The sequence below is a fragment of the Cebus imitator genome, unplaced genomic scaffold (assembly GCF_001604975.1).
Source record: "Cebus imitator isolate Cc_AM_T3 unplaced genomic scaffold, Cebus_imitator-1.0 Scaffold233, whole genome shotgun sequence".
Taxonomy (NCBI): Eukaryota; Metazoa; Chordata; class Mammalia; order Primates; family Cebidae; genus Cebus; species Cebus imitator.
Genome location: NW_016107548.1, coordinates 3132483 through 3159012, shown reverse-complemented (window position 1 = coordinate 3159012; position 26530 = coordinate 3132483). Strand labels below are relative to the sequence as shown.

Genomic DNA, 26530 nt, shown 5'->3' with positions numbered 1-26530 from the left:
AGTTTTTTAAATATTCATAATAAAAATATATGCAACATAAAGGTTCAATTTAACTTAGAATGTGAAGGAGCTTGTACCCCTAACCCTAACCACCTAGGTTAAGAAATAGGACCTTAATAAGCTCCCTGTATGCTCCTTCCTGATTGTAGTACCTTTCCTTCCAGAGTCTAGAGTTTTCCTTCTCATTTTTACCATCTGTGTTTGCATTTCTGTGAATATAAAGTTTGCCTCTCTTTGAACTTTATGTAAGTGAAATTATGTGAGTATTTTTCTGTGACTTCTTTCATTCAACTTTTTAAAAAGGTTCATTTATGTTTAGCTCTGTTTCATTAATTTTCATTTCTCTATTGGTGCTTCAATCTGTGAACAAACCATAGTATCTTTGTCTGTTTTACTCTTGATGTCCATTTTGTTTCCAGTTTTTTTTTTTTTTTTTACTTTGTTTTTTTTTTTTTTTTTTTTGACTCTGACAAATAGTACTGCTATGAACATTTTCCTGGAACAACCGTGAGAAAGTTCCTCTGGAGTATCTAATCAGAATTGGAATTTCTGAGTCCTGAAACAAGGAAATATTTCACTCTTAAAAAACCAAACTGTTTTCCTTACTCCCCCAAATAGTAGATGTTATTTTTCATTATTTCACATGTATGCAAACTTGATATTATCCAACTTCTGAATTTTTGTCATGTGAATAGAATATAGTGACATTTAATTGTGGTTTTAATTTGCATTTCTCTGACTGCTAATAAAGTTGAACCTCTTTGTATGTTTATGGAATGTTTGTTGCCTGCTTTTGTCTTTTGTGTATGTGAGAGAAAGAGATTTTTGTATATTCTAGATGTAAGTACTTTATTGATTATATACGTTGCAAATATTATCTTCCATTTCGTACACTGCTTTTTCATTCTCTGATATCCTTTGATGAACAAAAGTTCTTAGATTTAATATAGTTGAATTTATCAGACTTTTTCTTTGTGGTTCGTACTTTTAGAAATCCTTGTTTGAAAATCCTTTCTTGTTGAGGTCATAAAAATATTCTTTTCTTAAAAAATTAAGAATTTTGACCTTTGCAATTAAATCTCAAATAACTTGGAATTGATTTTCGTTTACTTTAAGGTATAAGGTAGAGGTCCACTTGTTTTTATCTGTGGGTGATCAGTGGATTCAGGGGTTAAAGTGTGAAGAGTTCTTTTTTTTTTTTTTTTTTTTGAGACCGAGTGTTGCCCTGTCATCTAGGCTGGGCAAGTGGTGCAGTGGCAGCTTACTGCAGCCTCGACCTCCTGGGCTCAATCGATCCCCCTGAGTAGTTGGGACTATAGATAGGCATAGACCACCACATCTGGCTATTTCTGTTTTTTATTTTTTGTAGAGACAGTGTCTTGCTTTGTTGCCTAAACTGGTTTGGAACTCCTGGGCTCATGCAGTCTTCCTGACTCGGCCTCCTAAAGTGCTAGGATTACAGGCGTGAGCCACTGTGCCCAGTCAAGAGTTCATTCCTTTTTCTCTGATACACAATGCCTGTGCTTTAATAAACTAGATGTCCATTATATGTGACACTGTTCCAGTGTCAAATTGTACATTTTAACTGTTGCTTAGTATGACATCAACATGGTTTCGAAACCTATCTTACTCTTCTTCAAAAGCATCTTTACAGAAGTATCATAGTCCTTTTGTTTTTCCATAAAATGTTGAAATCATTTGTTGGGTTCTGTGAAAACTCTTTTGGAATTGTGGTGGGAATGGCATTGAACCAATAGATCAGTTTCAGGGAGAATTGACATTTTGCTATCCTTAGACTTTGAAATCAAGAACATAATATATAGGCTCATTGCTTTAGCTTTAATAAATGTTTTCAAATAAGGTTTTATACTTTTTTCCCATAAAAGTCTTATACAGTTTTGTTTACTCCTTGTATTGAAAGTTTTGTGTTATTTTAAGTGCTGTCATTTTTCTAATGGATTCTTAGGATATGGAAATGCCATAGACTTGTGTTTATTGAGTTTGTATTCAACATTGATGCAATTATTAATTATAATAATTTATCCACAGATTTTTGGGGAGAAGTTTTAATGTAGGTAACATCTCAGCTACAATAATGACAATTGTGTTTTTCCTTTTCAATGTTTGTATTTTTCCTTGCCTTATGCATGGGCTAGGAACTTCAATAAAATATTGAATTGCTCCTGTCTTGCTCCTGATCTTAACAGGAATGCTTTCAGTGCTTAAGTGAGATATCTTCTTAATCTTTATTGTGTATACCTTTTATGAGTTGAAAGAAATTTGTTTTCTATTTCATTTTTAATATTAAATTTTTTAAAAAGTCTTATTGATAGAAAAACTTTTCAAGTACCTCTTTTACATTTTAATAGCTTTCTTTTTTTTGGAGCACCAAGAGTAAGTTGCCTGCTGAAGTGCATTACCCCCAAATATTTGTGTGTATTTCCTACAATTAAGGATATTTTGTGGTATAACCACAAACAGTCACCAAAATCAGGAAATAAACATTGATACGTTACTTCCATTTAATCCTCAGAAACTGTTCAGGTGTTACCTTTTACCAAAACCTGCAGAGATTTAAAAAAGAAAAAAAAAAAAAAAAAAAGGAAAACTTCAGGACAGTATTCTTGATTAACATCAGTGCAGAAATCCTCAACAAAATACTGGCAAAGTTAATTCAGCGACACATAGAAAAACTTATCCACCATGATCAAGTAGACTTCACACCTGGGATGCAAGGCTGGTTTAACATACACAAATCAATAAGTGCAATTCATCACATAAACGAACTAAATACAAAAACCACATGATTATCTCAATAGATGCAGAAAAGACCCTCGATAAAATTCAACATCCCTTCAGGTTAAAAATACTGAATAAACTAGGCATTGAAGGAACATACCTCAAAATAATAAGAGCCATGTATGACAGACCTACAGTCAATATCATATTGAAAGGGCAAAAGCTGGAAGCATTCTCCTTGGAAACCGGCACAAGACAAGTTTGCCTTCTTACACCACTCCTGTTCAACATGGTACTGGAAATTCTGGCCAGGGCAGTCAGCCCAGAGAAAGAAATAAAAGGTATTCAAATAGGAAGAGAAGAAGTCAAATTATCTTTGTTTGCAAATGACATAATTCTATATCTAGAAAACCCCATCATCTCAGCCCCAAAGCTTCTTAATCTGTTAAGGAATTTAAGCAAAGTCTTAGGATACAAAATCAATGTGCAAAAATGACTGGCATTTCTATACACCAGTAGGCAAGCTGAAAGCCAAATCTTAAGATCTCTCATTCATAAATGCCACAAAAAGAATAAAATACCTAGGTATTAATATAGCTACAGGGAAGTGAAGAACCTCTTCAAGGGGAACTACAAACCACTGCTGAAAGAAATCAGACAGGACACAAACAAATGGAAAAACATTCCATGCTCATGGATACAAAGAATCAATATTGTGAAAATGGCCATACTGCCAAAAGTAATTTATGTATTCAATACTATTCCCATGAAACTACCACTGACATTCTTCAGAGAATTAGAAAACAACTATTTAAAAATTCATATGAAACCACAAAGATCCCAAATAGCCAAGGCAATCCTAAGTAAAAAGAACAAAGCTGGAAGCATCACACTACCTGACTTCAAACTACATTACAAGGCTACAGTAACCAAAACAACATGGTACTGCAACAAGAACACACACATAGACTAATGGAACAGGATAGAGAACCCAGAGATAAGACCACATACCTACAACCATTGGATCTTGACAAACCTAACAAAACAGGCAATGGGGAAAGGATCCCCCCTGCTTTTTTTCTTTTTGAGACCAAGTTTTGCTCTTGTTGCCCAGGCTGGATTGCAATGGCATGACCTCAGCTCAGTGCAACCTCTGCCTCCTGGGTTCAAGCAATTCTCCTTCCTCAGCCTCCTGAGTAGCTGGGATTACAGGTGCCCACCACCATGCCCAGCTAATCTTTTGTATTTTTAGTAGAGATGGGGTTTCACCATGTTGGCCAGGCTGGTCTCAAACTCCTGACCTCAGGTGATCTGCCCACCTTGGCCTCCCAAGGTGATGGGATTACAGGCATGAGCCACTGTGCCCGGCCAGGATTCCCTTTTAAATAAATGGTACTTGGAGAACTGGCTAGGCATATGCAGAAAATTGAAACAGGACTCCTTTCTTACACCATATCATATGCAAAAATCAAGTCAAGATGGATTAAAGACTTAAAACTATATAAATCCTAGAAGAAAAACCCAAAGCTATATAAAACCTAGAAGGAAACCTAGGCAGTACCATTCAGGACATAGACATGGACAAAGATTTCATGATGAAGACTCCAAAAGCAGTTGCCACAAAAGCAAAAATAGACAAATGGGATCTAATTAAAGAGCTTCTGCACAAGAAAATAAACTATCAACAAAGTAAACAGATGACCTGCAGAATGGGAGAAAATTTTGCAATCTCTCCATCTGATAAAGATCTAATATCTAGTAGCATCTGTAAAGAACTGAAACAAATTTACAGGAAAAAGTCAAAACAACCCCATTAAAAAGTGGGCAAAGGACATGAACAGACACTTCTCAAAAGAAGACATATATATGGCCAACAAATGTCTGAAAAGAAACTGAACATCACTGATCATTAGAGAGATGGAAATCAAAAGCAAAATGAGATATCAACTCACACCAGTCAGAATGGCTATGATTAAAAAGTCAGAAAGCATCGGCTACTGGCATGGTTGTGGAAAAAAAAGAACACTTTTACACTATAGGTGGGAGTGTAAATTAGTTGAACCATTGTGTAAGACAGCTTGGGATTCCTCAAAGACCTAGAGGCAGAAATACCCAAAGCAATATAAACCCAAAGCTCTTTAGTTTAATTAGTTTAATTACCAGGATTTCCCTTACTGAGTATATACCCAAAGGAATATAAGTCATCCTGTTATAAAGACACATGCATGCGTATGTTCATCACAGCACTACTCAAAATAGCAAAGACATGGAATCACCTAAATGTCCATCAGTGATAGACTGGATAAAGAAAATGTGGTGCTTATATATCATAGAATACTATGCAGCCATGAAAAGGAATGAGATCATGTCCTTTGCAGGGACATGGATGGAGCTGTAGACATTATGCTTAGCAAACTGACCCAGGAACAGAAAACCAAACACCATATATTTTCACTTACAAGTGGGAGGTAAATGATGAGTACACATGGACACATGGGGGTATAACAACACACCCTGGGGCCTGTGGGGCCTGGTGGAGGCCTGTGGGACATGATGGGAGGAAAGATAGGATTAGGAAGAATGGTTAATGGGTGCAGGGCTTAATACCTGAGTGATGGTATGATCTGTGCAGCAAAACACCATGGCACATGTTTATCTATTAAGAAACTTGTACATCCTACACATGTACACCTGAACTTAGAAGTCGGAAAAAAAAAAAAAAAGATGCCCCAGGCCAATTTAGTATTTTCCATATCCTGAGCTGGAAACAGCCGTTGTTTTCAAAGATCCCTGTGTTACTTTTAGTGGAGAATGGTATTTAGAAGCTAAGATCTGGGGGCTAGGTATGCTTAATGTTATTGGGGTATCAGTGCTCTTAAGCCATCTCAGGGTATGTGAGTATGTGTGTGCATTCATAGATATTTTTATATATATTTGTGACTGTATTTCTATATTTACGGATATTGAAAACTATGAGTTTGTAGCCATAATTTCAGTGTAGCATTTCTCCTTTTACGTATTTATAAACTCCCTTATTTGGCAATGAGAAAAGTGGTTTTCACTTTTCTTAACATGTTTACTTATTTGATCAGTTCTCCTGGGTGTAGACCATTTCCTACTACAGCTGTCATTTCTTCTCCTGTATTGTTACTCTGCTCAAGCCACATGGGCTTGATAGCTTTTGCTGGGCTATGCATATTAGGGGGTGCCCTCCTTATCCTGCTAAGATTCTGAATCCCCAAGCATGGCTATTCCCACTCTTCTGCATACCCTTTCCTCATACTACTCCAGCTCTGACTCCTTGTTAGCCCACTGGGCTCTGATACTCCACACCAATCCCCCTCTCCAGATGAATGCTTCTCACTCTGCTTGGCCTCTGATACTGCACGTCAGTTGAGTCTACACATGGATGCCCTCCTTACCATTTTTGGGTCTGAAACCTGGCATTGAGCCCTTTACTCTTTATCATATGTGAGTTCTGGTGGCCTTCACCAGGCCATCCTGTGTGTGGATATGCACTTCACTCTGCTTCGACTGTGATAGCCCATGCCAGGCTGTTGATTATGCACATACACTCTATTCTTTCCACTTAAGTTTGACTCTAATACCAAGCTGTTTCTCCACCCCTCATGGATGCCGTTTTCACTCCTTTTGGGATGTGTCATACTTGGTAAGATGCCTCCCCCCATAGACATGCTCTTTCAACCTGCTTAGTCTCTGAAACTTCCTGCTGGGTTTTTTGGGTGGAGACCTATTTTGCTGTGTCTCACCTGATGGCTTGTTAAGAAAGGGATAGGAAGGTGAAGAGGAGAATTAAAAAACAAACTAACTTTATTGAGACAGAATGTATATTCAGATAAACTGCACCCATTTTGTGTACAGTTTGTTTTGATGAATATATGCAATTATGTAATTACTAGCACATTCAAGGTATAGACGATTTCTGTAGCTGATAAAGTTCCTTTATTTCCCTTTGCAGTCAGTTCTCTCTCAAACCCCACCCAGGCAACCAGTAGTCTGTTTTTGGTTCTAAAGTTTTATCTTTCTTAGAATTTCATCTAAATGGAACCAATTGATGTGTACTCTTTTTGTTTCTGAATTTTTTTACTCACCTTAATGGTTTTAATATCCATCTGTCTTTTGTTAGTATCAGTAGTTCATTTCTTTTTTATTGCTGAATAGCAATCCATTCTACATATATGTACCACAATTTTACTTTTATCAATTTATATGTTGATAGACATTCAAGTTGTTTTTAGTTGTGGGATAATTGGGATAATGCTGAATCTCTACATCTCAATGATGAAAGTTAATAGGAATAAATGTAATTTTAAAAAATCAGGCCAGGTGTGGTGGCTCATGCCTGTAATCCCAGCATTTTGGGAGGCCGAGGCAGTTGGATCACCTGGGGTCAGAAGACTATCCTGGCCAAAATGGTGAAACCCCATCTCTACTAAAACTATGAAAATCAGCTGGGCGTGGTGGCACGTGCTTGTAGTCCCAGCTACTTGGGAGGCAGAGACAGGAGGATCACTTGAACCTGGGAGGCAGAGGTTGCAGTGAGCCAAGATCATGCCATTGCACTCCAGCCTGGGCAACAGAGTAAGAGTCTGTCCTCGCACCCCCCCCCCAAAAAAAAAACAAAGAAAAAGAAAGAGAGAGGAAAAAGAAGAAGAAGAAAAAATCAGAATTGACAGTTCCAAGGTCAAGTTTTGGGTTCAGGCAAATTTTTCTACTTGTACAGTCTTGGAAAAGTTACATAAGCTCTCTGTGCTACCATTTCCTAGAAAAAAATAATTGAGATTGTAATATCTCATATTTCAGACTGTTGTGAAGAATGCTGAGGTAATTCCATAAAATGCTAAGATAGTATCATGCATAGTATCATAACATTTTAAGCATACTATTCTGATATATCCTAAAATGTTACGCATAGTATGCTGATATATGTATCAGCATAACCTGGTACATGTGATGTAGTTAATGCATGTTAGCAGTTAATAATAGCAACAACAGTAACATGAAAGTCAAGGGTTTTTAATTGCTCACAATTTTAAGTAACTGCCCAGAAAGCTAATTTTATTTACTTCAATACCTACATTTGTTTAGTTATTATTCTGTCAGTACCAAGGATTATGGTAGTAATGAAGATAAAAATAAAGAGTACACAGTTTTTTTTTTTTTACCTGTACCCAGTACATTGTTCTGAAGGCTATAGGTTAAAACTGGTTAGTGGGTCTTAAAATGAATTTTCATCATGACTAGAATTTTTGGTAATGAAGTAAATCAGTATAAAACTATCAGAGGACATAACATGTAATAAGGACAAATACTTTTTTGTGAAATTTGTTTTTAGTGAGAGAGATATATGTGTATCTCCCTATATTACACACATGGATATATACATACACACATAAATGCATACCTATTCATGTATATATGTACTTGGTTGAGTTACAAAATGTATTTTTATTGTGGATCATGTCCTCTCCCCCCTAAAAAAGAAAACTCTGTTCTAGTAGATAAACAATACTATGCTCTAGACTCCAAGGCCAATAAGTCATAGAACTGGGACTTCAGTAGTAAATAAAGCAGCTATCACTGTATCAATAAAACATTAAATTATCAATAAATTTACTGAGAGACATTTGTGATGCTTTATTTTTAAAAACCTGAGAAACTTTGTAGAAACAATTTATGTTCTATAGGAAGGCTAAGTATTATAAATGCTAGTTTAGTTCATGGATATTAAAGTAGTAATCAAGATAGCTAGCTAATAGTCTAGGAGAATATACATGTATTAAATAATTACGAGAATGATGTGTTGAAAAGGGTAACAAATTAGGTGTTACAAAAAGATTGTGTAAGATACAATCTGAATGTATAATAAATTGTGTGTTAAGATTGTATAAAATTCAATTTGAGTGTATGGTGTGTATCTACAGTTCTTCCCTTTACGATTTATGGATTTAATACAATTTCAGCCAAAATCACAGCAGCTTTATTTTTGGAATTCATCCAAATTACTCCAAAATTAGAAACACGAAAGGATAAGATTTGTGTACATAGAAAAGGAGAAAGGGGAAAAAACCCTTGAGAGCAGGATATAATACTGACACAAAGAGAAGTGTAGAGCAATGAAAGAGAATAGGAAACATAGAAATATGTGCTGAAGTAGTATAAGACAATTGGATACAGAGAGGTGTTTGTTTGTTTTTATGTTTGTTTTTAAGAATGTGGTCTCACTATGTTGCCTGTGCTAGAGTGCAATGACTGTTGACAGGTGTGATCATAAAGTACTGCAGCCCTGAACTTCTGGCTTCAAATGATCTTGCTGCTTTGGCCTCCCAAGTAGCTGGGACTATAGGCATGTGCCATTGCACCCACCTGCATACAGAAAGATTTTATGCAAATGTTACTGAGGAAAATGTATTAGTGGTATAGGACAAATTACTTTCTTCTACTGTAGCAGAACACAGATGGCTTGAGAAGTTGGGTATTTTTAAAAAATCAAAATGTAGAAAAATTAGAGAAATTAAGAAGGATATCTTTAAGTGATACACCTACAGGAAGGGATATCCAGATTCAGATATGTACAGACATAACAGATACATAAATTAAAAATTTAAGCAGAAAAAATTTGTAAATACTGTTTGCTTAGAATATTGTAAAGATTATATTTGTGTATAACAACATTCCAATTAATTTGGATGCCAGATAGATATGATTTTTATTTCAAAGTGTTTTTGCCCTTACCGTCTGTGAGGATCACTTGACCTTTGAAGCACTTATTTAAAAAATCAGATTTGGGGAGAGAGATCCAAGATGGCAAACTAGCAGCAGCTCAGGATTGCAGCTCCCAGTGAAGGCGCAGGGAGTGAGTGGACGCCAGACTTCTAGACAAATTTTTGTTGCCCATGGACCAGGAGATTCCCAGCGGAGGAGCCCCAGGGGTCGCCAGCGCGACTCTTTTGGCCAGCGTGGCTGTTTTGCCGGCGTCCTGGCACGGGGGGTTCTCAGTGCGGAGTATGCGGGACTGGGTGCCCTTTTAGTTGGCGGTTGGAGCTCTGGGAAGGCAGAGTCGCCCATTCAGCTGATTGAAAGGGGGACTGAAGCGGGGAGCCAGACCTGGAGATTCCCGGGCAGAAAAGCACCAGGAATCTCAGCGCCGAAGCCGTTGCAGTCGCCGCATGGGAAGTTGCATAGATCCTGGTGCCTTTTCGGCAGGCGACTGGGGCACCTGGGAGAATCACTGTTCAATCAGGAAAAGAAAAAATGGGGGCTCCGAGGCGGTGATCGGGCTCGGCTGGTCCCACCCCCACAAAAAAACAGCAATGGGAAACACTGACGGTTGAGTTTCACAGCAAGCACAGCTGAACCCAGGAAGGTCCAGCTCTGTAGGGGAGGGGTGTCTGCGGAAGGAAAACAGAGAAACAGAAAAACATCATCACCAACAAGCTGGACGCCCACTCACAGACCCAATCTGAAAGTCAGCAATTACAAAGACGACAGGTGGATAAATCAGCAAAGATGGGAAGAAACTAGCACAAAAAGGCTGAAAACATATGAAATCAGAATGCCTCTCCTCCTTCGGGGATGGCAGCTCCTCCTCAGCAAGGGAACAAGGCCTAATGGAGAAAGAGTGTGATGAATTGTCAGAATCAGGCTTCAGAAGGTGGAAAATAAGAAACTTCTGTGAGCTAAAAGAACACGTTCTAACCCAATGCAAAGAAACTAAGAACCTTGAAAAAAGGTTTGACGAAATGCTAACGAGAATAGACAATTTAGAGAGGAATATAAGTGAATTAATGGAGCTGAAAAACACAATACGAGAACTTCGCGAAGTATGCACAAGTTTTAACAGTCAAATTGACCAAGCAGAAGAAAGGATATCAAAGGTCGAAGACCAACTCAGTGAAATAAAATGAGAAGACAAGATTAGAGAAAAAAGGGTAAAAAGGAATGAGCAAAGTCTCCAAGAAATATGGGACTATGTGAAAAGACTTAATCTACGTTTGATAGGTGTACCTGAATGTGATGAAGAGAATGAGAAAATACTCTTCAGGATATTATTCAGGAAAACTTTTTCTCAACCTAGCAAGGCAGGACAGTATTCAACTCCATGTAATACAGAGAACACCACAAAGATATCCGTCAAGAAGAGCAACCCCAAGGCACATAATCTTCACATTCACCAGGGTTGAAATGAAGGAGAAAATGCTAAGGGCAGCCAGAGATAAAGGTCAGGTTACCCACAAAGGGAAGCCTATCAGACTCACAGCAGATCTCTCAGCAGAAACCCTACAAGCCAGAAGAGAGTGGGGGCCAATATTCAACATCCTTAAAGAAAAGAACTTTCAACCCAGAATTTCATATCTAGCCAAACTAAGCTTCATAAGTGAAGGAAAAATAAATTCTTTTGTGAACAAGCAAGTACTCAGAGATTTCATCACCACCAGGCCTGCTTTACAAGAGCTTCTGAAAGAAGCACTACACATAGAAAGGGACAACCAGTATCAGCCATTCCAAAAATATACCAAAAGGTAAACAGCATCAACATAATGAAGAATCTACATCAACTAATGGACAAAACAGCCAGCTAGCATTAAATGGCAGTATTAAACTCACATATATCAATGTTAATCCTATATTTAAATTGACTAAATGTCCCAGTCAAAAGACACAGACAGGCTCATTGGCTAAAAAGGCAAAACCCATTGGTATGCTGCATCCAGACCCATCTCACATGCAAGGATATATAAGGACTCAAAACAAAGGGATGGAGAAAGATTTACTAACCAAATGGAAAGCAATAAATCAATCAATAAATAAAAAGCAGGAGTTGTAATTTTCGCATCTGATAAAATAGACTTTAAAGCAAAACAAAGATCAAAAGAGGCAAAGAAGGACATTATATAATGGTAAAAGGATCAATGCAACAGGAAGAGCTAATGATCCTAAATATATACCCACCCAATACAGGAGCACCCAGATACATAAGGCAAGTTCTTAATGACTTATAAAGAGACTTAGACTCCCATACAATAATAGTGGGAGACTTTAATATCACATTGTCAATATTAGATCAACGAGACAGAAAATTAGCAAGGATATCCAGGACTTGAACTCAGACCTGGAACAAGTAAACTTAATAAACATTTACAGAATTCTCCACCCGAAATCCACAAAACATACATTCTTCTCAGCACCACATCACACCTACTCTAAAAGTGTCTACGTAATTGGAAGTAAATCACTCCTCAGTAATTGCATAGCATTTCACAGGTTTAAATGAAATACTGGTTGGCTGCTTGTTTGTTATTTTCCTCCCTTATCCTTTCCTGTCTCCATTGTTAAGCACAATTATTAGCATAAAAGAGGTTTTTAATACCCATTTTTAGACTGCATTCTAGCCTGGGCAATAAAGCAAGACTCCCGTTCTCTCTCCCTCTTTCTCTTCCTCTTTCTTTCTCTTTTTCATTCTTTTTTTCTTTCTTTCTCTCTTTCTTTTCTTTTCTTTTTTCCCTTAAAAAAAAATAAGAAGTTAGGATAGGTCCTTTGTATATTCTTCACCTGAAAAAATAATATTGACCTTTAGCACATCCCATATGTAAATATCAATATGAGATGGAATATGAATCTTAAAAGATTTTTTAAAAAGCAACTAAAATATCTTTGAGACCTTCTCTAATGTTGGCAAAGATTTTTTTAAAGTACTAAAAAAGAAAAGAATAAATGTATTCATACTAAAGAATAAATGTATTTTTTCATCAATAGTTACTAAATTCTTTAAAATGAACAAGAACTCTTTTGAATTTATTTTTATTTTTATATTTTGAGACAAGATCTCGCTCTGTCACCCAGGCTGGAGTGCAATGACCCAATCTTAGCTCATTGCAGCCTTGAATTCCTTGGCTCAAGTGATCCTCCCACTTTAGCCTCCCAAGTAGCTGGGGTGACAGGCATGTGCCACCAAGCCCTGGTAATTTTTTTTTTTTAATTTTCTGTAGAAACAGTTCTTGCTATGCTGCTCAGGCTGGTATTGAACTCCTGACCTCAAGTGATCCTCCCGCCTCTTCCTCTGAAAATGCTGAAATTATAGACACGAGCCACTGTACCCAGCCGTGAATTTTTAAAAATTAAATATAGTAAGAAAAAAATGGCTGGGTGCTGTGATGCTTACCCTTAGTCCAGATACTTGCAAGGCTGAAGTGGGAGAATCCCATGAACATAGGAGTTTGAAGCCAACCTAGGCAAAAAAATAAAAATAAAGTTTAAAAAACTTAAAAGTAATTAATTGTGCTTCTGTTTATACTTTTGCTTTATTTTATCTCTTAAGGCATAACATAAAAAAATCAGATTTTATAAGTCTGTGTTTTCAAAATACTCTCAACTGTAGCTTGAATTATTAGATTTTAAATTTCACAGTTGAATTACAGTATTACTCAAAAATTGTTCTGAGTTGTACATTCTAAACTGTATGATATGTTGTGATTGTTCATGCATATACCTTTGTATTTTAAAAAAAACTTTTGAAAAGAAAAGAAAGAAAACCTCTCTGTGCTCTTCCTCTGCTCCCTTTCCTAGGATGCCTCTTGTGATTGTGTTATAGTATATCTGAAACAAAAGGCAGCTTTGTTGACATCACTGATGATGCTTGTTAGTAGGGACTGGTCAGTGCTGCCAAACATTTTTGTTAGTCATTTCAAGTGTCCATGTCCATTGCAGCTGCTCTGGAACTCGTAGGAAGATCTCAGTTTTTACAAACTCATGGAAGAAGCACCTGGGTAAGATAGAGTTTGTTATGGGGTTTTTAGCAAGTTAAAATGTGGAAGAATTATAATATTAAAACAAAAGTTTACCTTTATGCTATGTCAAAAAAGAAGAGTGGAAGATGGTTTACTGACAGTAGTTCTCTAATGCTTTCAGAATAGAGGAAGGTATATCCATCTTTAATAAAATGCTGATTATGTATTGGCATCCTCATTGCATTTAGAGTTCACAAATTTTAACTAGAACCTATAGAAACTGCAAAAACATTTCACTTAGTAAAGCAGCCCAGAATTCCTGGACAGCCAGTTTACTATAAATTACTTATTTTTTGTTCTGTTTCTATGGATTTTTTGTAGTATTTTTGCTTCCATGCATTTATTAAATATATTTATGCAAAATACTTGGAACAGTACCCGTCACTGGTCAATAAATGTTAGCTCTTTAGTATATATAATGTGAAACATGAAAATTGCATGCATGAAGTTATTTATTCAGTATTTTTTAGAAAGAGAATGTTTTCAATTTTATGATCTCCCGCCCCCCCCAAATGTTTCCTAATTTTGGCTTTGGCACTTTGATTTTAGTCAAGGATTAATAGAGAGTACTAATCATTGGTAGTGTCAGAGTTATTGGGGGGGTGGTTATTATTTGATTCAGTTGTAGTTATATTCCTAATCTTTAAGGCTCTTGTGCTTTGATGGAAATAATAGCTTTTTCTCTTTTTGATCTCCTAAAATCTGGACTGCTAGATTGTTTAATAAAAAGGAGCAGAATAATTTGGAGGCATATGAATAACTTAAACATTAATAACTCCTAGTTGTCTTGGGCTATTCTATGCATTTATTTTAATTTTTTTCAGTTTTCAAAAATAATGGCTTGGTATATGGGGCTTATACTTAATTTATTTCTAATTTTTAAATTGATGAGAACAATATACTCTCTGAAAATTCTTTGGAATGTGTTAATATTTTCTTTGTGGGCTAGAACAGGGTTTGGAAAACTTTAGAACATCACATGGTAAATATTTTAGCATTTTTGGGCAAGACATAAAATTAAGGGTATTGTGTAGATAAAACATTTCAAATTCAACCATTTAAAAATGTGAAAGCATTCTTTTTTTTTTTTTTTGAGACGGAGTTTCACTCATGTTACCCAGGCTGGAGTGCAATGGCGCGATCTCGGCTCACCGCAACCTCCGCCTCCTGGGTTCAGGCAATTCTCCTGCCTCAGCCTCCTGAGTAGCTGGGATTACAGGCACGCACCACCATGCCCAGCTAATTTTTTGTATTTTTAGTAGAGACGGGGTTTCACCATTTTGACCAGGATGGTCTCGATCTCTTGACCTCATGATCCACCCGCCTCGGCCTCCCAAAGTGCTGGGATTACAGGCTTGAGCCACCGCACCCAGCCAAGCATTCTTAACTCTAGTAAAAATAGGCAGCTGGCCAGATTTGTCTTGTGAACCATAGTTTGTTAATCTCTAGCCAACAGCATGGTCAGTTTTTATGATGGCTCCATTTGTTTGAATAGAATAGATATTCTCTGTATCTTAGGTAGCAATATGTCTATAATATCAAACTTGTCAATTATAATATTTATATCTTGTTTATCCTTACTAAATTTTTGCCTTTGATCTGTGAGTTTCTGAGAGTAGTGTAAATCTCTTGCTATAATTACAGATGTCTCAATTTCTCCTTTTAATGCTTTCCATTTTTGTTTTAGTATTTTCAGGCTATTAGGTAGACACATGTTTGTGATTGGTACATCTTCTTGGCAGATTGGTCCTCTGATTACTAATTAGAATTCTTTGTTTATCTTTATTAATACTTTCCTTGTTTAATGCTACTTTGCTTCTTCTGTTACAATAATACTGCTATTTCAGCTTTTTGTGGGTAAAATTTATCTGGTGTTTCTCTCTCCTTTGGTTTGCTTTTAACTGTTTTTGATCAAATCTTAGTTTTTTAGAGCTGCCATAACAAACACCTTGGAGGCCTACAGCAATAGAATTTTATTTTATCATAGTTCTGGAGGCTAGAAACCCAAAATCAAGGCATTTTCATCAGGGCTTTGCTCTGTCTGAAGACTCTAGATGAGAAACTTGAATTTCTTCTACCTTCTAGTGATTACCAGCAATCGTTGGCATTCCTCAGTTTGTAGATGCATCTCTTCAGTCTCTACTTCCATCTTCACATGACCTTCTCCCTTGTGTGTCTGTGCATCCAAATTTCTCTCTTTTTACAAGGATATCAGCTATATTGGATGTATGAACCACCCTAATCCAGCGTGACCTCAACTGGATTACATTGCAAAGGCTTATTTTCAAGTAAGATCATATTCACAGGTTCTGGATAGGCATGAATTTCTAGGGGAGGGAGCAGGGACGTTATTCAAGCTAGTGCAGTTCTATTGAGATATACACAGTAAAATTCAGCCTTTTGGTGTACAATGTTTTTGAGTGTTTAATAAACATATTTTATTTAAATAAATCTTCTAGTAGGAAATGAAGAATTCTTTGCCTTTACTTAGAAGAAGGCTGTGTAAATAGTTAGCTGTCAAATTTATATATGCAGCTTACCGATATTTCCTTATTAGAAACATCAGTGTTTCCACAATACAGTTCCCAAAAGGACTTTCAAGTCTCAAAATTCTGTGTCCTTTGATGTGCTTCTCTCTTGATTACACCCAGGCTTTATTAATAGTTTGCTTCATATCATTATCTCCTTCCTAAATTTTCTTTAATATTCATCAGTCTCTTTCTAGGATCTGTTTCAGTGTCATAGGAGGGCTTCTCTTTTTCTTTGCACTTGATATGGTTTAGCTGTGTCCCCACCCAAATGTCATCTTGAATTGTAGCTCCCATAATCCCCGTGTGTTGTGGGATGGACCCGGTGGGAGGTAATTGAATCATGGGGGGAAGGGTTTTTCCCATGCTATTCTCATGATAATGAATAAGTCTCATGAGACCTGATGGTATCATGAAGGGCAGTTTTCCTGCACATGCTCTTTTGCCTGCTACCTTGTAAGACAAGCCTTTGCTTATCCTTCCGCCACAATTATGAGACATCCCCAACCACGTGGAACTGTGAGTCCATTAAACCTCTTTTTCTTTATAAATTGCCCAGTCTCAGATACTTTACTAGTAGTGTAAGAACAGCACTCTTTTTCAGCCTGAGCCTAGTAATCCCACCTTGTGTTTTCCACTTCCTTTCTTTCCTTTTTTTCTTTCTTTCTTTTTTTTTTTTTTTGAGAAGGAGCCTCACTCTTGCCCAGGCTGGAGGTGCAGTGGCACAATCTCAGCTCACTGCAACCTCCACCTCCAGGATTCAAACAATTTTCCTGCCTTGGTCTCCCCAGTAGATGGGATTACAGGTGCCTGCCACAACACCCGGCTAATTTTTGTGCTTTTAGTAGAGACGGAGTTTTGCCATGTTGGTCAGGCTGGTCTCAAACTCCTAACCTCAGGTAATCCGCCTGCCTTGGCCTCCCAAAGTGCCAGGATTTCAGGCACAAGCCACCGTACCTGGCCATTTTCCACTTCTTTCTGCATAAATTAAGAACCATATCAGTCTTGACTTTTTTTGAACTGCCTCCCACAGAGATGGATTTCAGGAGATTGTCCACAATCATGGAGTAACTCTTCCCACTTAGATTCTTTACCAAAAGATCAAATGACCTCTCTGTGAAATGCACCTGCACATTCTCAGTGGGAACTTGATGAACTGCAGTTAAGGTAATGTAGATTTTCATAAACTTATCTGACTGATCCCATTCATAATTACTGGTTTTCACTGTATACCCCGTTGTAATGGGAGCAACCACAGCAGCTGGCATTTTATTATCTAGGAGTGCTGCTTTCTTCTGTGATTTCTGTTGCATCTTGTTCTTGATTTTCTGTCTCCCATTTGAATTTTTCAGCTGTAAGGGCATCACTTACTCTCTTCCCAGTAGCCTTTTCCAGCAATACTTTTGTCTCTTCTAGATATTTCTGTAGCTCTTCCAAAGCCTAGATTGAGCTGGGTCAAGCCAAAAGCCCGAGCTGCAGCCACACAGGTGAGAGAACAGGAAATGCCATGCCAAGCCCTCAGATTGAGCAAGGACCTCCACCTGCATGAGTTCCGTGTACACTTCTACAAGCTTTAACAGACAGTTGTGCAGCTATTACAGTCACCTCCCAGAATTCCTTTTTTTCTTTCATAGTCAATTTCTACACCCACTGCTAGCTCCTGGCAACCACTAATGTGAAAAGGTTACCATATAAATGGATATTATATAGCCTTTTGAATATGATATATAGCCTTTGAGTCTGGCTTTTTTCACTTAGCATAATGCAACTTGAAATTCATTTATCCTACACTATGCATGAGTAATTTGTTTCTGTAGATTGCAGAATTAGTGTTCTATTTTCTGCTACCAGTTTGCTTATTCATTTACCAGCTGAAGGATATTTATGTTGCTTTCTAGTTTTTTGCAGTTACAAAAAAAGCTACTGTTAACGTTTATTTGCAGATTTTCATGTGAGCATCTGTTTTCATTTCTCTTGAATAAATACCTAGGAGTAGGATTGCTGGGTTGTATGGTAAGTGTAAACTTAACTTTTGAGGAAACTACCAAACTGTTTTCCTTAGTGACTATACATTTTCTGTTTCCACTAGCAGTGTAAAAATGTAACTATTGTTCTGCATTCCTGCTGGCACTTGGCATTATCAGTATATTTTAAAAGCCACTCAATAGGTGTTTAGTGGTATCTCATTGTTGATTCAATTTGCATTTGTGTAAAGATTAATGATATTGAGCATGCTTTCATATGACTGTTTGCCATTTGTATATCTTTTTTGGTGGAATGTCTTTTTTTGGGGGGGGGCTATTAACGCTAATGTAGGTTTTCTTACTGATTTTTTAGAGTTCTTTATATATTTTAGATATAGGTCCTTTATTAGGTATGTAAGTGATGACACAAATGGGTATTTTTTAAAATGGGACTAGCTTTTTGGGAAGCTATGTACAATTGTGAGTTAATAACCCTAGCCCTTCACATTATTATTTTTGTGACTATTGTTTTAAAATTAGCCAACACTTTTAAAAGGCTTTCTGTGCATTAGGCATTATGCTCAGTATTTTATTTGAATGATTGCAGATATTTTCTCCCAGTCTATGTCTTCTCTTTTTATTATATGTATGTGTATGTGTATGTGTGTGTCTGTATATGTGTATGTGTGTGTATATATATATATATATATATATACGTATATGCATTTATTATTATTATTATTATTATTATTACTGGTTGGGGACACAGTGTCTCGCTCTGTTGCCCAGGCTGGAGTGCAGTGGCATGATCTAGCTTCACTGCAACTTCCGCCTCCATGGTTCAGCCTCCAGAGCAGCTGGGATTACAGGCACCTGCCACCATGCCTGGCTAATTTCTGTATTTTTAGAAGAGATAGGATTTCATGATGTTGGCCAGGATGGTCTCGAACTCCTGACTTCAGGTGATCCACCTGCCTGGGCCTCCCAAACTGCTGGGATTACAGGTATAAGAGCAAAAGTTTTGCTCTTGAAGCAAAATTTATAATTTTCTTGCCATCATTTTTTCCATAGATGATGTTTTTGGTCTAAGAAATATTTGCACAAACAAAGATTACAAAGATTTTTTATGTTTATTTGGAGAAGTTTTATAGTTTTAAGTTTAAAATTTAGGTCTGTAATCTGTTTTAAGAGTTTTTGTGTATGGTGTGAGTTACGGACCAAGATTATTTTTATCACATGTGTATGTTCAGTTGTCCTAGCACCATTGGTTGAAAAGAATATCCTTTCTATAGTGTTTTGCCTTTGTAATTTTGTCAAAAATGCCATTGACCATAAATGTGTGGGTCTGTTTGTCTTTTGCTGTTATCATTTTCTCTTGATTACTGGAGCTTTATAAGTCTTGAAGTAGTGTGATTCCTCTGTCTCTTTTCAAAATTGTTTGACTGTTTTGGTTCTTTTGCCTTTCCATGTAAATTTTAGAAGCAGCTTTTCTATTTCTACAAAAAAAATAAGTTTAGTTGGGATTTTGATAGGAGAATACTGAATCTATAGTTGAATTGATATCCCGACAATATTTAATCTTTCCCTTCATGAACAGAGGATATCTCTCCATTTATTTAGTTCTCTCTGATTTCTTTCACATATACACATAATAATATTCTTTTACATATACATATACATATATATACGTATATGTGAAAGAAATCTACGTATATATTTAATATACATAATTAGTCTGTGTTTTGTTGGATTTGTGCCTAAGTATTTTTCTTGTGTTACTTTGGATTTTTTTCCCTTGTCTTTTGGATTTTGCTTTTTCATAAATGGTAGTTTTTTAACATTCAATTTTCAGTTGTTTACCATAAAATAGTTGATTTTGTATATTGGCCTTGTATCCTGTTGCCCGTACTGGACATGATCTCAGCTCACCACAACCTCCGCTTTCCAGGTTCAAGCGATTCTCCTGCCTCAGCCTCCCAAGTAGCTGGGATTACAGGGGTGTGCCACCATGCCTGGCTAATTTTTATATTTTTAGTAGAGATGGAGTTTTGACATGTTGGCCAGGCTGGTCTGGAATTCCTGACCTCATGTGATCCACCCACATCAGCCTCTCTAATTTCTAGTAGTTTTATTATTGATTCTCTGGGGACTTTCTATGCCAAAAATTCTGTGTCTAAATGAGATTATTTTATTTTTTTCCTTTCCTATTTGTTTGCCTTTTATTTCTTTTTCTTGCCTTATTGCTCTGGATAGAAACTCCACTATTATATTGAATATGGACACCTTGTTCCTGGTCTTGGGGTAGAATATTCCATCTTTCACCAATAAATATGATGTTAGCAGTAGGATGTTTTGGTTTGTTGTGTTTTTTTTGAGGGGGAAGAGGGTGGTGACAGGATTTTCCTCCATCACCCAGGCTGGAGTGCAGTGCCAGAATCATGGCTTACTGTAGCCTTGGCTTCCCAGGCTCAGGTGATTCTCTCACCTCAGCCTCCTGAGTAGCTGGGACTACAAGTGCATGCTACCATGCCTGGCTAATTTTTTGTATTTTCAGTAGAGACAGGGTTTCGCCATGTTGCCCAGACTGACTCTTGGGCTCAAGCAGTCTGCCCCTTTTGGTCATCCAAAGGTTTGGGGTTACAGGCATGAGCCACCATGCCTGGCAGGTTTTTAAAAAATGAACTTTATCAGGTTGAGCAAGTTATTTTATTCCTAGTTTTCTGAGTTTTTTAAAATCATGATTGGATATTGAATTTTGCCAGGAAATTTATCTGTGTATATTGAGATAATTGTGCAGACCTTTTATTTCTTGATTTGGTGAATTACATTGCTTTTTGACTATTAAACCAGCTTTGCATTCCTGGGATCAATCCCAGTTGCTCATGATCTAATTTCCTTTTTATATGTTGTTGACTTTGATTCTTAGATTTTTTTTTTTTTTTTTTTTCCACTCTGTTGCCCAGGCTGGAGTGCAGTGGTACAACCTTGGCTCACTGTAACCTCGGCCTCCCAATTAGTTGAGACTACAGGCATATACCACCACACCCGGCTAATTGTTTTCGTTTTTTGGTTTTTGTTTTTTTTGTGTGTATATTTTTAGTAGAAATGGGGTTTCACCATGATGGCCAGGCTGGTCTCAAACTCCTGACTTCAAGTGATCCACCTGTCTCAGCCTCCCAAAGTGCTGGGATTTCAGGTGTGAGATTTTGTTAAAGGACTTTTGCATCCTTATACATGAAGAATATTGATCTGTAGTTGTCTTATACTATCTGTTTTAGTATCAAGGAAGTACAACTAATGGCCTCATTAATTGATTTTATTTTTTAATTTAATTTGATTTTTCTCTAAGTGGTTGTATAGAATTGATGTTATTCTCTTAAATTTTGGAGTAATTTGCCAGTAAAACATCCAGCCTCAAATTTTTTTTTTTTTTAGAGGGAGGCTTTAAACCATGAATTCATTTTCATTAATAGCCATGTTTTTACACAGGCTATCTGCTTCATCTTGGGTGAGTTTTAAGAGTTTGTTGTTTTTGAGGAATTTTGTTGCTTCATATAAGTTGTCAAATTTGTATGTGTAGAGTCATTCATATTGTTGCCTTATTTACTCTTAGCATTTGAGATGTCTGTAATGATATTTCTGTTTTCATTCTTGATAGTGTTTTGATTTGTGCTTTTTTGCATTTTGGCAGTTTTGCTGGATGTCTAGCGATTTTCAAAGAAAGTATTGTTTTATTGGTTTGTGTGTGTGTGTTTTTTTTTATTTTCAGTTTCATTATCTTGTTTCTCCTTGCTCTCTCTGTTTATTTTGCTCTAGCTATTGAGTTGCCACCTTTGTTTTAATAAAAGTATTTCATTCCATAATTTTTTCTTATTACTCTGCTTTAGATGCATTCCACAAATTTTGGTTATTTGGTGTCTGTTATTTTCCTTCAATTCACAATGTTTTCTTGTTTTTCTTGAGACGACTTCTTTGATCTAAGGATGATGCAGAAGGTTGTTCCTTTTCACGTATGTGAAGATTATCTTTCTGTTATTGATTTCTAGTTAAATTCTTTTATAGTCAGAAAGCATGTTTTGGTATATTTTTAGTTCTTTTAAATTGGGCCTCTCAAATCTGTGTTTGTGCCGTTCACCAAATTTGGGATGTGTTTATCCATTATTTCTTGAAATATTTTTTCTGCCCATACCTATCCTTCTGTGACTTCAGTGACAGGAATGTTAGCTCTTTTGTTATTGTCCTGACTTCAGTGACAGGAATGTTAGCTCTTTTGTTATTGTCCCCAAAGGTTCCTGACCAGGCTCTGTCAATTTTTTTTTAACTAATCTTTTTTTTTTTTTTGACCAGTTTTTAGATTGGAATTTTGTTGATCATGCTTCAAGTTTATTGTGTAATCTGAAATGCTAGTATTTAGTGCATCTGTAGTGCATTTTAAAATTTTGGCTTTTGACTTTTTAAGTTCTAAAATTTTCATTTGTTTCTACTTTTTTTGTATTCTGTTGGTTTTTTTGTTTTTGCTGAGATTTTCTCTTTGTAGTTCAAGAGTTCACTGTTACTTTTGGAGAATTTTAACAGCAGCTCTGTTAAAATCTCTTCCGGTTCTAACTTCTGTGTCATTTTGGTGTTGATGTTTTCTGATCGTCTTTTTCTTTGTGAGTTGACATTTTCTCCTTTGTTTAGCTGTTGAGTAATTTTGGATTATGTATTCAGTATTTGAACATTTTATAATGAGATTCCTGATCTTCTTTATATCATTATTTTTATCTTATTTTTGAACAGGCAAACAATCTGGTTGAGTTTAGGCTACAAGTTCCAGCTAGTTGTCTTTGAATAGTGGTTTTAATGCCAGCTCTATTTTCAAAACTTTTGCCATGCTTTCCAGATCTGTTCTGAGTATACACCTTGCAGAGGCTAGCCTGGGACCTGAGAAGTGATCTTAGTTTATTTTTCAAAGTCTTTGCTATGCTGTTTAGGATGAAGTCCAATCAACTGCTGCTCAAGGATGAACTGATGAATTCACAGACAGCTTTATGGAGTTACTTTACTAAGTTCCTGGTATTTTGTGACCTCCCTGGTATTTTTTGTTTTGCTGGACTTCTCTTTTTTCCTCTATCCTAAATGCTGTTGTTTTATTTTTTCTATTCTGCTGTACATTTCCCACAAGTGCACCGGCGTCTAATGCAAAGCAGTATGTGCTTGTGTTGTCTCACATTCCTTGGGGTTCCTGCATTGCAGTTGGCAAGAAGATATTTAGATATTTGGAAATAATTTACATCTTACAGTCTTTCTCTTTTCAAATATACTTGAAGGTAGGACTGGTCATGTGTTTACATGTCTAGGCGTTAGTAACACAGATGAACTTTTTACTGAGATAAGTCCTGTAAAACTAACTTTACTTTCATTTCTTAATTTTTAAAAATGTGTTCTGAGAATATTGCTATTCATTAGAAGGTTGCCTATGTTCTTAGCTCAAAGTCTTAATGTCCGTATGACATCACCAGTAGAAAAGTAATTTATTTATACTGGAAATTTGGCAAACACTTACTCTTAACTGTCAATCAGCAGTACCTGTTGAACTTCCCTAAATATAATGTATTTAGGAAGTGTAAATATACATTTTGAAATTCTGGGCCCCATCCCTAGAGATTCTGTGTCAGTGAGTATACAGTACAATAAATTAAGAAAATAACCTACATGCTCACCTCCCCTGCTATAGACATTATTCATGATCTGGGAGAACCAGAAAAGATATATCTGAGGAAGCTTTCAATGCTGTATTCCTTGAAGGTTGCTGGTTCAGTCACTGGGTATATTGAGGCAGCCAGGAACCATCTGAACAAATAAGGTATTGAACCTCAGTTGTGCTGCCTTGGTCAGGGGCTTAGTCCTGATCAAGGTAGCACATCATCCTGTTACATTCTCCATGGCTTCATTTTTCTTGAGGCTGTCTTTCTGAACCATTGAGCATGTTTCTTATTACTAAACCAATTCAGCAAGGGGTGGAACTTAATATTGTCATCATATTTTCTTTATAATGTTTTAGAACAAAAATCTTTATTTCAACTTTTTTTTTTGAGGCATGATATGCATCCAGTAAAGTGTTTAAGGTATACCCTTTTTAAATGTACAGCTTGAGCTTTTCATATGTATGTTTAACTGCCATACAGTCAGGACATAGAACATCTCCAGCTTCCTACCAGGTTCCCTAGTGTTCCTTCTTAGTCAGTAACCTTCCCTTTAGGCTACCATCATCTTCTGGTTTCTAGAAGATTAATTCTGCCTTTCTAGTAGATTAATTCTGCCTTTTTTCAAATTTTATATAAATGGACTTATGCAATATATAGCCTCATGTAAGTAGTATTTTTAATTCAGTTATTTTTTTGCTAAGCCTTATTGAGTTATTTAATATTATTGTTTATGGCTCTGTTTTACTCAAAACATATCTAAACCAAAGCAGATTCAGTTGACTTTTATTTTACATATTTCTTAGGTGAAACAGTCTTAAAATTCCTTAGGAAATTTTTCATATGTTTAATGGTTCTCTATTTCAACCTGCCGAGACCAGCTTAGTCATAGAGACCCCAACCCAGGTGGCGCTGAAGGAAATGAGAAAAAGAAACAAAGATAGAATTCAAAAGTGGAATCAAAGTGGGACTGTCAGGGGTCTGCAGCATTTCCCAGCTGACAGCCCAGAGCAGACTCTGACCCATGTATTTATTCTTTGTGAACAAGGGATTATTTTTAATAAGCAGGTGTTCAGTGTTTCTTCATAAAATAAAGATAGACTAAAGAGGCAAATAGTACCTATTCACTATTAAGATAGAAATAAGCTAAAAAAACACTCTTTGTGAGTCAGCAATGGGGACAAAGTCAAATATCCTGTGTTTTGAGAGCTAGTTTAATTAGCGCATAATAATGCTTGCTTATTCTAGCAGTTTCCTGCCTGGGAGTGGCTCAGTGTTCCTTGCCATCTCCTCTCAGCAAACAACATATACTCCATCACATACACATCAAGACTTCCTTCCAACATCAACCTCTTATATAGTATCTGTTATTTATTTCCACAGATTATTCTTGTCATAGCTCCCTTTTTTCCTCTTTCACATTTCCTTCTACCAGTGCATATAGGTGAAAAAAAGATTTCTAAAATTTTATCTCCTGTTTGTTCTTCAGCATGCTAGCATTAGGTCTTGGTAAATGCAGGTTGAACTGAATGTCCATAATTATTGTATTAATCTAGTGTTTTTCTTCTCTTCTTTCTGACAGCATGATGGAAGTGGTTCATTGCATGATATTCAGCTATCATTGCCATCCAGTCCGGAACCAGAAGATGGTGATCAAGCATATAAGGTATGACTATGTAGTCATGCTGGATTTTTCAGAATTCTTTTTAAATACTAAGATAATGATACAATAACAATGAAAACATTTAATAATAAATGTGTTAATACCTAGAGCATCAGGTTTGTTCTTAACTTTTGCTGCTTTATTAGGTTGAAATAATATCTCTGTGGTGCTTTCATTTGAATTTATCAGTTGGATAATGATTTCTCCCTGTATTACTACTGTTACAGGATGTAAAAAGAAAATACGTCGCTTATAATTATAAATAATTGAGTTTTAAAACTATGAGTACCAATAAAAGTTCAAATGGTTATAGATACTTCTCATATGTAAATCCCAAAATTGAAGAAATATAATGAAAATGAGATTGTTACCTTTTTTCATGTTTAAAAATATTGTTATAGAATACAGACATATTTTGTGAAAGTGTTTATCATTCTCATTATCATTATGCCTAGTTTTAGTTGAAGAAAGCTCTTTTATTTTGCAACTGTTTAAGCACATATTTATTTCTTAAGCACACACAGATACTGATTTATTTAATATTTCCAAGTCAGTTATTGTTAGCTTTTCCATCCTGTTTTAAGGGTACACTAATTAGTGTTTGCTAGTCATTAGCAGTAGCAACCTCAAAGCAATGGTGGCTTATAATAATGAAATTTATGTCTCACTTACATATTGGCTGTAAATCAGCTGAGACTCTGCTTCATGTGTCTTCTTCCTTCTGCGATCCATACTAAAGAATCAGCCCCTATTGTGGGATATGTTATTATTATACCAGTGGGAAAAGAACTTTGATAGGATCACATGTGAATTTTGCTTGGATGTGGCACATATCACTTTCAAAACAATTCATGTGGCCAGGCCTAGAATTAGTGGGTCACAAAAGCATTATTTTCTCATAGGATGCAGAATGATCTATTGGGAACAAGACTGTATATAAAGAAATCAGAATCAAAAGAGTATAGTATAGTAGTAAATCTTATTCTCTCATCTTGGCTTTTCAACTTGTTGACTACCTGTCTTTTCCCAAATTATTTCCCAACCCTGAGCTTTCATTCTGCTCTCAGTATAATACTCTAAATCAGCAAGTTCAGAGCAGGCCATCTCTTTCACAACACTCAGTTGAGAACCATTGACTTAGGTG

The 26530-nt window shown here is 36.3% G+C and overlaps 1 protein-coding gene across 1 annotated transcript in view; it reads left to right on the top strand.

The window, feature by feature from the left end:
• Nucleotides 1–26530, top strand: part of CCSER2 (coiled-coil serine rich protein 2) — a 176871-nt gene that overhangs the window by 97765 nt on the left and 52576 nt on the right. Inside the window, 1 exon segment of the mRNA XM_017497599.2 lies at nt 25306–25389. Coding sequence (XP_017353088.1) covers nt 25306–25389 — 84 coding nt within the window.